This window comes from Ranitomeya variabilis, chromosome 1 (genome assembly GCF_051348905.1).
Source record: "Ranitomeya variabilis isolate aRanVar5 chromosome 1, aRanVar5.hap1, whole genome shotgun sequence".
NCBI classification, from domain to species: domain Eukaryota; kingdom Metazoa; phylum Chordata; class Amphibia; order Anura; family Dendrobatidae; genus Ranitomeya; species Ranitomeya variabilis.
In genome coordinates this window covers 775,928,687-775,945,076 of record NC_135232.1, presented here as the reverse complement: position 1 = coordinate 775,945,076, position 16,390 = coordinate 775,928,687, and the positions used below count along the sequence as shown (strand labels likewise).

Genomic DNA, 16,390 nt, shown 5'->3' with positions numbered 1-16,390 from the left:
CTGTATTTTCGGTCCAAGTGCAGTCCGTGGAAAAAGCGCAACACTCTCAGACCATTGTTATTCAGTGGTATTGTGCATATCAGCAATTTTTTTTTCACTGACGGAATCTGTGTGGGAAAAAAATCACAGCATGCACTAGTATCTTCTGCAAATAGGATGAGACTCACCCATTCGGATCTATTCAGATGCCATATGGACCATCGGTATACGGACCACCGGAATACGGACCATCAGTATACGGACCATCAGTATACGGATCATCAGTATATGGACCATCATTATACAGACCACCAGTATACGCACCATCAGTATACGGACCACCGGAATACAGACCATCAGTATACAGACCATCAGTATACGAACCATCAGTATACGCACCATCAGTATATGGACTATCAGTATACGAACCATCAGTATACGAACCATCAGTATACGGACCATCAGTATACGAACCATCAGTATACGGACCATCAGTATACGGACCATCAGTGTACAGACCATCAGTATACAGACCACCAGTATACGCACCATCAGTATACGGACCATCAGTATATGGACCATCAGTATACAGACCATCAGTATAATGACCATCAGTATACGGACCATCAGTATACGCACCATCAGTATACGCACCATCAGTATACAGACCATCAGTATACGGGCCATCAGTATACGGACCATCAGTATACGATCCATCAGTATACGGACCATCAGTATACGGACCATCAGTATACGATCCATCAGTATACGGATCATCAGTGTACAGACCATCAGTATACAGACCATCAGTATACAGGCCATCAATATACAGGCCATCAGTATATGGACCACCAGTATATGGACCATCAGTATACGGACCATCAGTATACGAACCACCAGTATATGGACCATCAGTATATGAACATCAGTATGACATCCGATTATTACAGATACATTACAATTCTGTAACATAGGAAACTGTAAATGGTCCTGGAAATGATTAATAGCTGCAGGGTAAAAAACAGATTGTATAAGGATAGCACACGGATGACAAGTGAGAAAAAAAGCGTCCCACTGGTCTGGATCAACCATTGAATGATTTTTTTACGCTTGTGTGATTTCCTCAGTACATACAGTATAACATTATGTGTTGTAGATAATTTATTTAAAAAAATGTATAATTGGTGGAGAAAGGTTGATCTTGATGGACCGAGGTCTTTTTTCAACTATGTAACTGTGTATTGGTGATTGTATTCTCTCCAAGAGAGTAGTAGGATTTGTAGATGCTCACCTTACTAACACTTTTGTTGTCCATGTTAATATTACCATGCTTGACACTAACATTAGACCTGTTGTCAGTGGCTACATTTTGTTTATTGAGGATAGATTTGTTCTTCTGAAAACCAACCCTTCATACATATAAAAGCGATAGTCGTTTGCGAGGTACTCATCTCTCGCGCCCTGGCATGTTACATGAAGGTGGCGGTCCTTGCTGAGTGTATGGACTTGTGCTGTGGGAGCGCTACACCCTTGCAGGTCGCATGTAACCGATGTTGTTGGTTTGCCAAGACCAGATGTTTGACAATTTAATGAGGAAGACCAGAAGTCTAAAATAAACTTGTTACTCAACGATGACTTGGGGGATTATATACAGTAGATAGCAGTTACACAACTTGAAGAATGTTTCCTTTACAATACGGAGCATTTTCCACACATAGTTTCAATTACTTCCTCTTTACTTGGTTATCCTTTATTTTCAACGTTCCTCTTTACTTCACCACAACCCAGCTCAGTACTACAGTCCAGTTAGTAAGAGTCCTATTCTCAATCCGCAGCACCGCGTCTTCTTTCCCCTCTAGGGAACTCTATTGCCAGTACTTATCTTCTCTGTCTCTGACTCTCTGGACCTCCCGCCCAGGGCACTCTGTTCATCTTGCATACTCTGTCCCATCTCGGCCCAATACTTCTGTGAGTTATAAACTCGGGGTCATACTGCTAGGTGTCCTGACCAAGGACCCATCTCCAATCGATCACTCTGTTCTTTCGGTCACTTCTCTCTTGCTCTCTGCAAGGATCTTGCTATCCTCTGTCTCCTCTCTCGTTAGGAACAGCCACATCATGCAGCACTGCTCACATCAGACCTTGGGTCTTCTTTCTATGCACTCTGGGCCTATTCTAACTTTCTGACAGGAAACTGTCTTTGTCCCTTTAACTTAGTCCCTTCCACTCTGGGCTAGTCCCAAACATTAACTCTCACTTTCCCTACTGTCAAACATCACACATCATTAACACCATTAACGTATAGCATAATTCACATTGCACAGTACGATAACACTATTGTTCTTTAATGTCAGCAATATGTTCATTTCCTTACACATATATAACAGTATATAAAAAAAGAAGCCTTCAAGGTTTATTGTTATTGCACATCACAAATAATCTTACTTGAAGATGGGAACATATTTTCTTAATCAGGGAACAGATTTTAAACTTCATAATCACAGAGACTTTGTATGTGCTTCTTTTATTTGAAGAGAAAACAGAGAAATTTGCATCCACCTTGTGGGCAATTTATGTATAAGGTCTCATTTAAATGTCTATTTTTCACGTATTTGTTAACGTTGTGGTTTTACAGATAAATCGCGCCCATTATAATCTATGGAACTGTTCACATGTCCATGATTTTTTTTTAGGTGCGCGTGTCTGCAGCAAAAATTGTCTTGGGTACATATCTCCCCCTTGGGGCCATTTCTCCATCCTACAAAATAGCCTCTTTAACCTTATATATTTGTTATATAATACTTTACAGACTTCATCAACACTGTCCCCATCAGGGTTTAAAATTTGAATTTCCAAGAAGTATGTTTTTAGAGTGTGGGAGTCAACTGGAATATCTGGGAGAAACCCAAACAGGTTCCTTGCAGATGTTGTCCTTGGTGGGATTTGAACCCAGGGCCACAGAGCTGCAATGCTAACCACTGAGCCACTGTGCTGCCCTACCCACCTCTTTATTTTTTTGAGCTGCCCTCGCTTATCACTAAATGTTTAACTGTTCCATCACTCCTGCTATCATTCTCTTCCACAGCTCAGCAGACACCCTTCCATTAATTGTGACAGCTGCCTGGCACGGCTTTATTACTCGGGGCATCGGAAATTACATGCTTACTGTGCAAGGCGGGAGAAAGGAAGTCGGGTGCGCACCTTTTCTCTGCTCCGGAGAACACTGGGAACGGAAGTTACAGTGACTCTCTGGTGTATGCGCAGAACAAAATTGAAGTAAGTGCAGATAGAAAGGTGGAACAGTGCAGAGGAGCGACGGCAGGCAAAGGGATTCCTGGTCACGCACCTAACGCAACAGGCTCACAGTGAAGAGAGGGGGAGGGAGAAATGTAGAATAATGAAGCGAGGGCGCAGTCTTATCTTCTTGACCGCATACGCCCCATAGCCTTGAAGATCTAATTAACAAAGCAATAAAAGATGATTTTTACAGAATAAGGCCTCATCCATGAGGTATACAGGTGGGACTAGTTTTATCTGTCTACAACCTGTATGCCCATATTAATGGCCCAAAGGGGTGACAGATTCCCTTTTACTTACGATACTATTTGGGCACCATATGCCCCATTCATCTGAATGTTGTATAATGTAGGGCTAGGGGTTTTGGTCTATAAGTTAATGCCAATTTGTTGTATGTCATTAACAGGTTGATGGGCTTGCTTTTCCATTGCTGGCGACAAAACCATGCTTAGATTTTTTGAATATAACCAAAGAACTAAAGGTGACAGCAGGAAATCAGTTTTCTAACATTTTTTACGCTGCACTAGGAAGTAAAAGTGCACTTACAGCTGGTCACTGTATCCAACTACCTACTGCCGGAGGAAGCTATAACTTGGAGTGTAAATGTGTGATCTTCATTATTTGCAGCACGTGGAGTAAAGCAAATAACTCCCCGGAACAGGTAACATATCAATATTAATTTTATATTAATTTACCTCTATTGCTTGTTGAATTTTGTAAACCAGAATGGGAAAACAAATGCCATTTGTCACCAGGGCAATGAAAATATTAATTGAGGATTATTGATTTCAGCTCAATTACATTCATTCTGTCAAGGGGTTTCACTGCTCCATACAGTGTTATATGCATCTGGTTACTGCTCATTGGTGGAGGTGACGGGCGTCACCTCATATCTAATATAGATGACCTATCCTGAATATACAGTAGGTCATCAATATTATTGTAGTTGTGGCTAGTCATGGATTTTCTACACCCAATCCATTGCTAAATAATTTACCAGCGGAGAGAGCTAGTTGACCTGTCTTGTCACTTCTCCTTCATAAGAGTGCAGGGAATTGGTCAAAGCTCTCCCTGAACAACTAACTGTACATCATCATTATACTGTGTATATTATACTGTGGAGTACTGTGTACAGTTTTGGGCACCGGTGCTCAGGAAGGATATAATGGAACTAGAGTGAGTACAAAGGAGGGCAACAAAATTAATAAAGGGGATGGGGGAACTACAATACCCAGAGAGATTAGCAACATTAGGAGTATTTAGTCTAGAAAAAAGACGACTGAGGGGCGATCTAATAACCATGTATAAGTATATAAGGGGACAATACAAATGTCTCTCCAAGGATCTGTTTATACCAAGGAAGGTGCTGGTCACAAGGGGGCATTCTCTGCGTCTGGAGGAGAGAAGGTTTTTCCACCAACATAGAAGAGGATTTTTTACTGTTAGGGCGGTGACAATCTGGAATTCCTTGCCTGAGGAGGTGGTGATGGCGAACTCAGTCGTGGGGTTCAAGCTTGGTCTAGATGTCTTCCTGGAGCGTAACAATATTGTATCTTACAGTTATTAGGTTCTTTAGAAGGACGTAGATCTGGGGATTTATTCTGACGGAATATAGGCTGAAATGGATGGACAAATGTCTTTTTTCGGCCTTGTTAACTATGTTACTATGTAGTAGAAGTAGAAGCGTATGGTTGTATTTTATGTAGTTGTCAGTGATGAGCGAATGTGCTCGGATAAGGTGTTATCAGAGTGTCTTTGGTGTGCTTGAAAAATATGTTCAAATCCCCACGCCGGCATTCTCGCAGCTGTTCGAAATCCACAACACATGCAAGGATTTCCTGTTTGTTGGGTAATCCAAGCATGTCAAACAGCCGCAAGACATGCACCCACGCGGACTCAAACATAATATTTGAGCATGCTGATCTCCAAGTATTTTGGGCGTGCTCGGAGATTTAGTATGTGTCGCCGCAGCTGCATGATTTGCAGCTGCTAGACAGCCTGAACACATGTAGGGATTCCTTAACAAACAGGCAATCCCCACATATGTTCAGGCTGTCTGGCAGCCGCAAATCATGCAGCTGCGGTGACACAAACAAAATCTCCGAGCTCGCCCAAAATTCTCGGAGATTACCCGAGCATGCTCAGAAATCTCGAGTAACGAGCATACTCGCTCATCACTACGAGTTGTATGTTGATGCCAATGCTTACCTATATTATTGATGTATTTAGGATCTGAGAGATGGGCTCCGCAAATGTCTTAATAAATGCAGTTCTATGATGGAAGTAAAGTCGGTTGCTGTCTCAGCTGTTGGTACTGGAAAAGCCTTGAACTTTCCAAATGAATTAGCAGCCACAATAATGGGGGAAGAAATAAAGAGATTTGTCGACAACCACCCTGATACACACATAAAGGAGATCCAGATTGTGATCAAGCAGCTTCAGGAAAATGAGATGATCTACATTGTGAGTAACTTATACCCTGCATATTTAACAGCTGATAAACATGTTGATCCTTAATGTTTAGGCACACATGCAGGACATTGGTCACCCCATAAATTCTCTTAGGCTTGCGCTGTACAGTAAGGACTTATTCACAGGACCATAGAGTGGACATATTTTCTCTTCCATATTACAGCCAGAAGTCACTGAAAACTAACAGTGTCTTACGTTGTTGCAGAGTAAATATGGCTGCTGTACGGAAGGGTGAATTAGCCCTTCCAATTCATTTCCATGGGCCTAAGGCATGATCCACACAGATGACTTTGTAGCTTTTTTGGAGTGTTTTTAAAAGCATCTTTCGGTCAAAAATGATGCAGCCAGATGCTTAAAAATTCTATAGCATAATGAAAATCCTTCTTACACAGCGTCTTTGTTTTTGCCATTTGTTACAATATAAAAAAACACAAGCAAAAATTCTTAGAAAAACCACAATGAAAAATGTTTAAAACGCATGGTGGATTTTAGAAGTGTTAAAAAAGTATTCTAAAGTAATCCGTGTATAGGAGACCTAAGCACAAACCTGCTGCAAAAATACATATGTCTCTTCATTTGACTTAATTCACACATGCACTTCCGATGCAGTTTTCTTGAGGCAAAGTCAGAAATATTAGGGTTTGATCACGTGTAATATACACAATGGGTTTACCACAAAATTGCAGGTTATTACTATAGCAACATTGTGAATGAGAAAATGTGCAGCATAAATTGAGTAGTATGTCAGTTTATGATTTGGGTTTCACCCACTGTAATACAGATGCTTCTCACAAAATTAGAATATCATCAAAAAGTTAATTTATTTCAGTTTGTCAATGCAAAAAGTGAAACTCATATTTTATATAGAATCATTACAAATAGAGTGATCTATTTCATGTGTTTATTTCTGTTAATGTTGATGATTATGGCTTACAGCTTATGAAAACTCAAATGTCATTATCTCAGTAAATTAGAATACTTTATAACACCAGCTTGAAAAAAATGATTTAAAAATCCGAAATGATGGCCTATTGAAATGTATGTTCAGTAAATGCACTCAATACTTGCTGCTTTTGCATCAATGACTGCATCGCTGCGGCGTAGCATGGAGGCGATCAGCCTGTGGCACTGCTGAGATGTTATGGAAGCCCAGGTTGCTTTGATAGCAGCCTTCAGCTTCTCTACATTGAGATTTCAATTTGTGACTTTAATTTAAAGTCCACATGTTGGCAGATGGCAGATTTTTTTTAATCATTTTTTTTGCTCATAAGTCTGAGTTCTTCCTACGCAAACATCTCTGTAATGCATAAAATAATTTTTGGAATGCAAACACATACAACATAAGACTCAAAATACTTTAACTTTTAACCAAAATGGTAATCCTTCATGCATATGGGCCAATGCGGTTTGTTTGTCTGTAATTTGGATCCAATCCTGTTTTTCTTGGCTTATGAATCAAAATACTGACATGAATAAGTGACTACTGGAGCATTTTTCATTGTTTTTTTCCTTTATTTAGTTAAAATACTCCAAAGAACCACATGGAAAGAGTTTCAAAAGTTTTCAGACCTGTGAATAGAAATGAAAATCAACTAGTGATGAGCGAGTGTACTAGTTGCTCGCGTGGTCTCCGAGTATTTATGACTAGGGTTGAGCGAAACGGGTCGTTCATTTTCATAAGTCGCCGACTTTTGGCAAAGTCGGCGTCTCATGAAACCCGATCCGATCCCAGTGTGGGTCGGCCACGTGGAACGCGAACTTGGCGCCAAAGTCGCGTTTCGAATGACGCCTTCCCCGCCATTTTTTTGAGCCAATTAATTGTGGGCAGCGTGATGACATAGGTTCCGGCTCCTGCGGCATCATAGTGCTATGTTACGTTTTCGGACGTAGTAATTTCCGGAGTCAAAAAATGAGAGAGAGAGAGAGAGAGAGAGAGAGAGAGAGAGAGAGAGAGAGAGAGGGGGAGGGGGAGGGGGAGGGGGAGGGGGAGGGGGAGAGAGAGGGAGAGAGAGAGAGAGAGAGAGAGAGAGAGAGAGAGAGAGAGAGAGAGAGAGAGAGAGAGAGAGAGAGAGAGAGAGAGAGAGAGAGAGAATAAAAAAATTTTCATTGACATACATTGGGTTTCGTGTTCCGGGTCCGGAACCCGACTTTACAGTAGAATCGGCCGATTCCATACGATCCGACATCCGAGAAGGTCGGGTTTCACAAAACCCACCTCGATCCTAAAAAAGCTAAGGTCGCTCAACCCTATTTATGACTACTCGGAGATTTCGTTTTCCTTGCCGCAGCTAGATGATTTGCGGCTACTAGACAGCTTGATTACATGTGGGGATTCCCTAGCAACCAGGCAACCCCCGCATGTTCTCAGTCTGGCTAACAGCCATAAATCATCCATACTCAGAGATCACCCGAGCGTGCTCGGGAAAACTCGAGCAATGAGTATATTCGCTCATCACTAAAATCAACCAAAAAAGCACTGATGTAGAGATCTGCAATTATCTATATATTATCTATATGCATAGGACCGGAAAAAGCACCAATATCATTTCAGGTGGCTTGCAAGTCCACATAGTTAAACATTTAGTTATGCCTTGGTCTCAACTGGCTTAAAGATGTGTGCCCACAATGAGTTTTTGGTTAGTTTTTGATGCTGCATAATTTTGATGCGCAGTTCCAGCAAAGTGGATGGGATTTATAGAAATCTCATGGCCACTGTGCCTCTTTTTTACTCAGCATAACTGACCTGTGGTGCGTGTGTCAAATCCACAACATGCCACTTTCTCTTGCGGGCACTCATAGTTTTATGTGCAGATTTTTCCCACAGACTTGCGTTTTAAGGAGAATAGCCGCTGGTAAAAAAAAAAAACGCTATGCGTTACTGCTGCTGAAATGCACTATAAAATCATGTAATCTGCACATAAGTTTTTTGTCAAAGTCAAATACAAGAAAGATTAAAAAACAGAGCAGCTTTATTTAAAACAAGACATGTCAAAAAGAGACAAAGACTACAGCGTCAAAAATGGATTAAAAGTCCATGTAGAAAGACGTACTCAAAAACCCAGGGTGCAAACCTAAATCCGGGACTGTCCGCTGTATCCAGCATGGCTGTAACTAGAGATGAGCGTATCGATTCACGGGACCCCGGTCCAGCATCCAGGTCAGTGCTACCTGGAGACTGGAGTCTCTCACCTTCCGGCACAGCTTTTGATTAATGCTGGCGCAACTTCATCACATACACATCCTGAGAAAGTGATAGCATCAGCTCCTGCTTTGTCCAGATGTACGTAATTTATCCAAAGGTGGAGAGAGTGAAGTCAGCACTGATTGGATGGAGGGAATGTGTGGCATAATAACGTCACACAATCCCGGGAGAAGCAGTGCCGACACTGCTGGAACGGCGTCGGCACCGGAGGTGAGTGATATTTTATTGGGAGCAAACATAGGGATTCAAAAGGGGTTGGCTGAGTAGTGGAAAACCCCTTTAAGGTCTCTTTCAGATGTGTGTTGAGAGCTTTCACACGTACCGGAAACACCTACACACGTCGAACCATTCAAGTAAATGGGTCTGTGCACGTCAGTCTGTTTCCATAGACCGTGTGTCCATGGGCAAAATACGCTGATATGTCCATTTTTTTACCAGCAGCTGGGGCCGCAAAACGTCTCGTACACGGATGACACACAGAGATGTCATCAGTGTGACACGTACCGGCGCCTGAGAAGCAGCGGTACAGTTAGGGCTGTTCCCCAGCGCCGGGTGTTGAAGACAGCTCTCATCATTCTCCCCTGCTCTGCCGATGATTATTAGCGCGATCAGGGGAGAATGTTGAGTTATATTCAACTGATGACAGCGACCACAGGTGGCGGCTGATGGGACTATTACTCCCATCAGCCTACACCTGCTGCTGCTAATAACAGTAAGAGCAGGCGGCGGCTGATAGGAGTATTCATGAGCTGGCGCCTGCACTATAATTAAATAAATAAAAATGCCATAGGTTCCCCTGTAGTTTTGATAACCAGCCAGGCAAAACTTACAGCTGTGGGCTTCAACCGTCTGCTATCAGCGTTAGCAAGGCTGCTTATCAAGAAAAGAGGGTTTCCCATGCATTTTTTAAATTATTTAAATAAATAATAAAAACAGCTGGCTTGGGGTCCCCCCTATTTTTGACAGCCAGCCTTGCTAAAGCAGACATCTGGGGGCTGGTATTCCCAGGCTAGAAAGAGGTCACGGATATTGACCCCCCAGCCTAAAAATAGCAGCCCACAGCAACCCAGAAAAGGCACATCTATTAGATGTGCCAATTCTGGCTCTTTGCCCGGCTCTTCCGGGGTTGATGGGGTTGTGGGGTTGATGTCACCTTTGTATTGTCTGGTGACATCAAGCCCACTGCTTAGTATTGGAAAGGCATCTATAAAACACCTATCCATTACTAATCCTATAGTTATATAGTAAATAAAGTTACAGCAAGAATAAAGTATTTTATTTGAAATCAAAACAAAACACACTTTTCCATTTTTCTTTAAAAATAACAAACAGTTATACTCACCTAACACCCATTCCATTGAAGCCAATGTCTCCTGTAATAAAACAAAAATAAAAAAAACAACAGTATCCCTCACCTGTCCGATGTTCTGTACCACGCTGTAATCCACGTCTGGGGATTAATAGTTTTCCACCTGGACAGTGTCAAGAAGCGACCAGCCAGGCTGAAAACCACTGATGAATGAGCTGCTGTGAGTGCAGCGTCAGTGACTAGTGATGATGTCATAGAGGTTACCACAGGTCACTGAGGCTGTGTTCTCAGCCGGTCTGAACTGCGGTGACCTCAGTGAGTTCACCGCAGATCTTTGAGCCATTTTTTTTCTGGCAGCACAGATGATAAGGTCCAATACAAGTCTATGGGTCTGTGAAAAACAGGTACAGCACATGGATGTGCTATCCGTGTGGTATCCGTGTTTAACTTTGCAAAGTATAGAAGAAGCTTTGTAATTTTTTTTTCTTTTTTCTTCATACCGGAAAAACTCTTGATGACACACTGATGGTAAAAACTGACACACTGATGATTCTTATGGAAAACATCGACACCGGTACCAGTTTTTTTTACGTACGTGTTTTATACGACCATGTGAAAGAGGCCTTATTCTGGTCCATAAAACTTATCAGATTAGTGCATGGTGCAACTTTTTATATTTTGCCATGGGAAAATCAACCATGTGGCTTGGCACACTGTTAATAATGAGTCTGTGTGCTCTCCGTTTCAGATAAGGAGAGCACACGGCCTGATTATACGTTTATCAGAACTAGCCGTAATGGTAAGTCCATAATGAACAGCTGTGAAACGGCCTTTGTGGTTTTATTTAGTCGTGATGTAATCACTTGATTACAAAAATCAAATGATTACTTGAATTATCAAATCAAATGATTTCTGGTATAAGAAATGCCGCCACATTTGAACAATTTGATGGGCAGGCGTTGGCACTCCTTATCCTCCACAATTCTGCCCACTTTGGCAGAGCTAGACAAAAGTAATATGAAAATTCCAAAAGTCACAACACTTTTGCACAACTATTTCTATTGTGCGAAAAAATTATAATGTTGCAAAATGTTTAATGCCAGAACTCTGGCGTAAACACCTTGTTGAATCGGGGCCTATATCTTTATAAACAAATTGGAAAAGAACAATTCTATTGGATGCATCAAAAAAATTTTTATAAAATGGATGATTGTTTACTTTTGGAAGATATTCTTTTGAATGGGTTTTGGGCATGAATTTATTTTGTGGGTTAAACTTTTATATTATCGCCCAGCTTATTGAGTGTATATCATATATGCAGTTGTTCCTTATGTGGTTGTGGAACCACTGTGTGGCGGTCTAGGAAGAGCCTGGAGGGGCGTACCGAAGTGAACACCTAGTTCTTCACTAGAGCCCCTGATGGTGTGGTTACTTATACCAAGGTGGACGCCAGGTGCGACTCCAGGGCAGACCCCGGAGCCGTGACAGCTGACCCCCAAAGGGACAGGGAAGTAGGACTGGCCAGGAACTGGCTTACAGAAGGGATATTGCTGGTAAACAGATGTGGAATCAGGCATAGGCAGGACAGACACAGGAACACGAAACAGCCGCAGGTAACGGGATCACAGGTGCAGGTACACAGGTGCTGGTTCAGACGGATCAGGACCAGAACTAGGCACAGGCAGCATGGGTTTGGGTATAGGTACAGAAGTACGGACTGGAACAGGTGCTGACCGGGCAGGAAGGGTCAGGTAAATGAGACAGACAGGATCAGTTTCAGAGAGCACAGTTTCAGGGACCTTACAACTAGGTAGCAGGGTATATACTAATAATTTAAGTTGTTAAGGCACCTCCCCTTTGGGGAAGGTGCCTTAAATACCTAATATCTCCCAGCCATTGGCTAGGGACATTTTCAGAAGAACTTGGAGCCCTTTTAAGAAGCAGGGAGCGAGCGTGCGCCCTTGCATTCTCCTAGGAGACCAGCGTGCCATGTGCAGGCCCTGGGATGAGAGAGATGCTGGGGAGCATGGACAGATAAGTGAACCCACCGGTATCCCTGCACGGGAGAGGAAGGGGACACGTGCAGGGGGCGCCGGCGCCGTTCTAACAACAGTATTTTTTCATCTTTTCTAGTAACATGGGGAACCTGTCAAGGTTGCCCTTTTCCCCAATTAGGGAACCTAAGGTAATTTGACATGATAACTGTTTGCTGCATTTTGTTGCTGCATATTTTTGCTGCACAAAAAGCTGCAGCATCTTACAGTTCCAACTAAGTGGTGTGATTTAAAGTCATCTCATGCCCACTGTGCTTTTTCTATGAAGTGTAAACTGACTTGAGGTGTGTGTTTCAATTCCATAACATGTCAATTGCAGTAAATATGCACTTTATTTTTGTATTTTTGCCACTGACTTGAAATTATGAAGTATGAAATTAGGAAAATCCTAAGTAAAAAATGCCAAGCTTAAACGTAGTAAAAACTAATCCATACATGACTTTATCAATAAAGGTTTATCAAAGCTAAGTATATATCCAAAGCAAAACAGTTTAATTTAAAACATGACACACCAAAAGCATACAAAAAACGCATAGCTGAAAAAAAGTGATAAAAATGCAGGGAAAAAAATATGCAAATTGCCTCTTCAGAGAAAAAGAGGACTTAAACTCTATAGCGCCCCCTGTTGGAAGGTAGCGATCCTACAAGTCACAATCAACCCTTTAACGAGTCGTGCAATATGACTTAGGATAAAAGCCAAATCAGTATCTCAATTTTTTCTCTGAAGAGGCAATTTGCATGTTAAATTTCCCAGAGGAGCATTGCACGGCGAATAAGCCTCCTTACCTTGACAAGCCAGAGCTGGTATGTCACTCTCCACAATGGAAAAAAAAACGCACTCCAAAACATCATGAATAAAAAATGCAAGTTAACTAATCTAGTTAATGGCTGCAGAAATGCTGCAACATCAAAGGCGTACCAAATATTTATTGTGGAAACTTAGTCTTTAATCTCTCTTATTAGTTAAAATAATAAGGTGAAGGGAGCTTGCTCTGGTGATATTGCAGAAAATAAATCACTTCACACTAATTTGGCCTGATTTTTCGGATCCCATAAATTCATAGAGCGAGTGTTTGAATTAGGGATCGCTCACATTATCGTATAAAAAAAAAATCAGTCCCATTCTCATCCAGAAAAGTTGGATTCTAGTGGAATCCATATGGCTTATCTTTTGTAATGCAAGTGCAATGCAAGTGTGCGATTATTTGCTCGGCTCAGATCAGTATGCAAACGATATAAAAATGCGTTTTTAATGTCATCTTTTACATACTATATACTCTATATGTAGCGCCGGTGTCCATGCACACTACCCCTCTCCCTTAACAGGGAAGCCGACTCCTTCACCTCCGCGGCCCCCGTCCAGCACTTCCTCCTCTTTACTTGCCGATTACTGCCCGGGGTGTGCACAGGGCGCGAAGATCCCAGGCACTGTGGTTAGGTCACGCACATTCTCCCTCCTTAATGGGACCTTGCGCACCCTTCTAAAGCCAATGGCTGAGAGACACTTATTATTTAAGGCACCTGTCAGGGAGAGACTAGGTGAGCGAGAGCTAATAACCCGGGCCCCTGCAGTTTCCCTCAGACTAGGGAAATCCTGACTGACCCTCTACCTGGAGTTTACACTGAAGGTGTGCATGTCCAGGCCTCGAACCTCACCCTGTCTCCTGAGCTCAGCCCTAGGCTGAAACCTCCGCCCACCACCCAGTGAAGATGTTATTCCCCAATACCCACAGTTAACACAGACAAGGATAAAGAAAAATATACACCACGCCGCAGTCACTCAGGAATACACTATAAATGTGCAGGGCAAAATAAATACAAATATAGGAAGGAGTAAATAAGACAAAGGAAAATACACCACCAGCAACGAATCTCCAACCACCAGCTCTCCTCACCAGACCGAGATAACAACGCACAAGACAGAGTCTATAATCGGCGACGCCCAAAGATCAGGAGAACTATTTAAAGGCAGTGGGCATGGCCCAGCTTCCAATCCAAGGATTAGGTAAATTAACCCCGGAACAGCTAGATAAAATCTAGCAGATGCCAATGAGCAAATAGTGGTCAAAAGCGGAATTACCGCTGTCTGTCGGACGACCTGGTCTGAACAGCGTCCGACATGACAGTACCCCGCCTTCTACGAGGGACCCCAGGGCCCTCACGGCTAATAGGACCCGGCTTGTCTGGATGACGGCGGTGAAACAACCTGACCAGCCGGTCAGCATGAACGTCCGAGGCTGGTACCCAGAACCTCTCCTCAGGCCCATAACCACGCCAATGTACCAAGTACTGTAAAGTGCGACGCATTACACGAGAGTCAACCACCTTGGAGACTTCAAACTCCAAATTACCATCCACCAAGACTGGAGGTGGCATAGGCGCCACTTCCACAGAACCCACCACCTTCTTTAGAAGAGACCTGTGGAACACGTTGTGTATCTTATACACCGTAGGGAGCTCCAAACGGTACGCTACTGGGTTAATGACGGCGGTGACCCTAAATGGACCAATAAACCGTGGACCCAATTTAAGGGATGGTATTTTGAGTCTTATGTTTTTTGTGGATAACCACACCCAGTCATCCACACTCAGGTCCAGACCTGGCACACGCCTACTGTCAGCCGCACGTTTGTACCTAGCACCCACACTCAACAGGCACTGTTTAACTCTCCTCCAGACTGATGACAATTGTGTTCCTAACTGGTCCTCCTCTGGAACGCCGGAAGAGCCCCTCTGACTCAAGGTACAAAATTGAGGATGTAGCCCGTAAACACAAAAAAACGGAGACTCTCCAGACGACTCCTGGCGGTGATTATTGATGGCAAACTCAGCCAAAGGAAGAAAGGTAGACCACTCCTCCTGGTTATCAGAGACAAAGCAGCGTAAGTACTGTTCCAAATTTTGGTTCATACGCGCAGTCTGACCATTTGACTGAGGATGAAACGCCGAAGAATGAGATAACTTGATTCCCAGCCGTGAGCAAAACGCTCTCCAAAATTTTGCCACAAACTGAGACCCCCTATCAGACACGATGTCAGACCTCCTGCACAAATACTTGGGCCAGAGTCTTAGCGTTAGGCAACGCAGGCAAAGACACAAAGTGCGACATTTTAGAAAACCGATCAACAATCACCAAGATGACCGTGTTTCCAGCTGATGAGGGCAAATCAGTGATGAAATCCATGGAGATTTCCGTCCATGGCTTACTAGGTACCTCAAGAGGAAGTAGTGTGCCAACAGGACGGGAGCGGGGCGTCTTAGCCCTAGCGCACGTGGTACAAGCTGACACGTATGAGACCACGTCCTGTCAGATCTTGGGCCACCAAAACCGACGTGACACCAACTCCAAGGTTCCTCTAACCCCTGGGTGACCAGCCAGGACAGCATCATGATGCTCCGCCAAAACCTTTAGGCGGAGATGAAGCGGTACAAAAGATTTGTTGACGGGAAGCTCAGATGGTACCTCCTCCTGAGCCTCGGCAATCTCAGCCTCAACCTCGGTAGTGAGAGCCGAAACCACAACACCCTTTTGGAGGATGGGTACTGGATCTTCCCGAGGTTCTCCCCCCGGAAAACACCTGGACAGAGCATCCGCCTTTGTGTTTTTAGACCCCGGTCTGTAAGTGACCACAAAATTGAACCGCGTGAAAAACAATGCCCAGCGAGCCTGCCTGGGGGACAGACGCTTGGCAGACTCCAAATACAGCAGATTCTTATGATCGGTAATAACAGTTACCTGATGTACCGACCCCTCCAAGAAGTGTCGCCATTCCTCAAAGGCCAACTTGATTGCCAACAACTCCCTGTTGCCGATATCGTAGTTACGTTCGGCGGACGACAGTTTCTTGGAGAAATAGGCGCACGGACGCAAACCACTCAAAGATGAGCCTTGAGATAGTACCGCCCCCACACCAACCTCAGACGCATCGACTTCCACAACAAAGGGTTTAGATACGTCTGGCTGCACAAGAATGGGGGCGGAAACAAAACTGTTCTTAAGAAATTCAAATGCGCGCACAGCAGCCTCAGGCCAAACGGAGAAATTGGTACCCTTTTTAGTCATGTCAGTTAGCGGTT

The 16,390-nt window shown here is 43.3% G+C and overlaps 1 protein-coding gene across 6 annotated transcripts in view; it reads left to right on the top strand.

Moving 5' to 3' along the window:
- The window catches only part of LOC143784124 (protein mono-ADP-ribosyltransferase PARP14-like), a 96,241-nt gene that overhangs the window by 40,699 nt on the left and 39,152 nt on the right, over positions 1-16,390 (top strand). For all 6 annotated transcript variants that reach the window (XM_077272008.1, XM_077271988.1, XM_077271977.1 and 3 more), the window contains exons 5-6: positions 3,683-3,937; positions 5,506-5,739. In XM_077272008.1, coding sequence (XP_077128123.1) covers positions 3,683-3,937; positions 5,506-5,739 — 489 coding nt within the window. The remainder of the gene's footprint in view (positions 1-3,682; positions 3,938-5,505; positions 5,740-16,390) is intronic.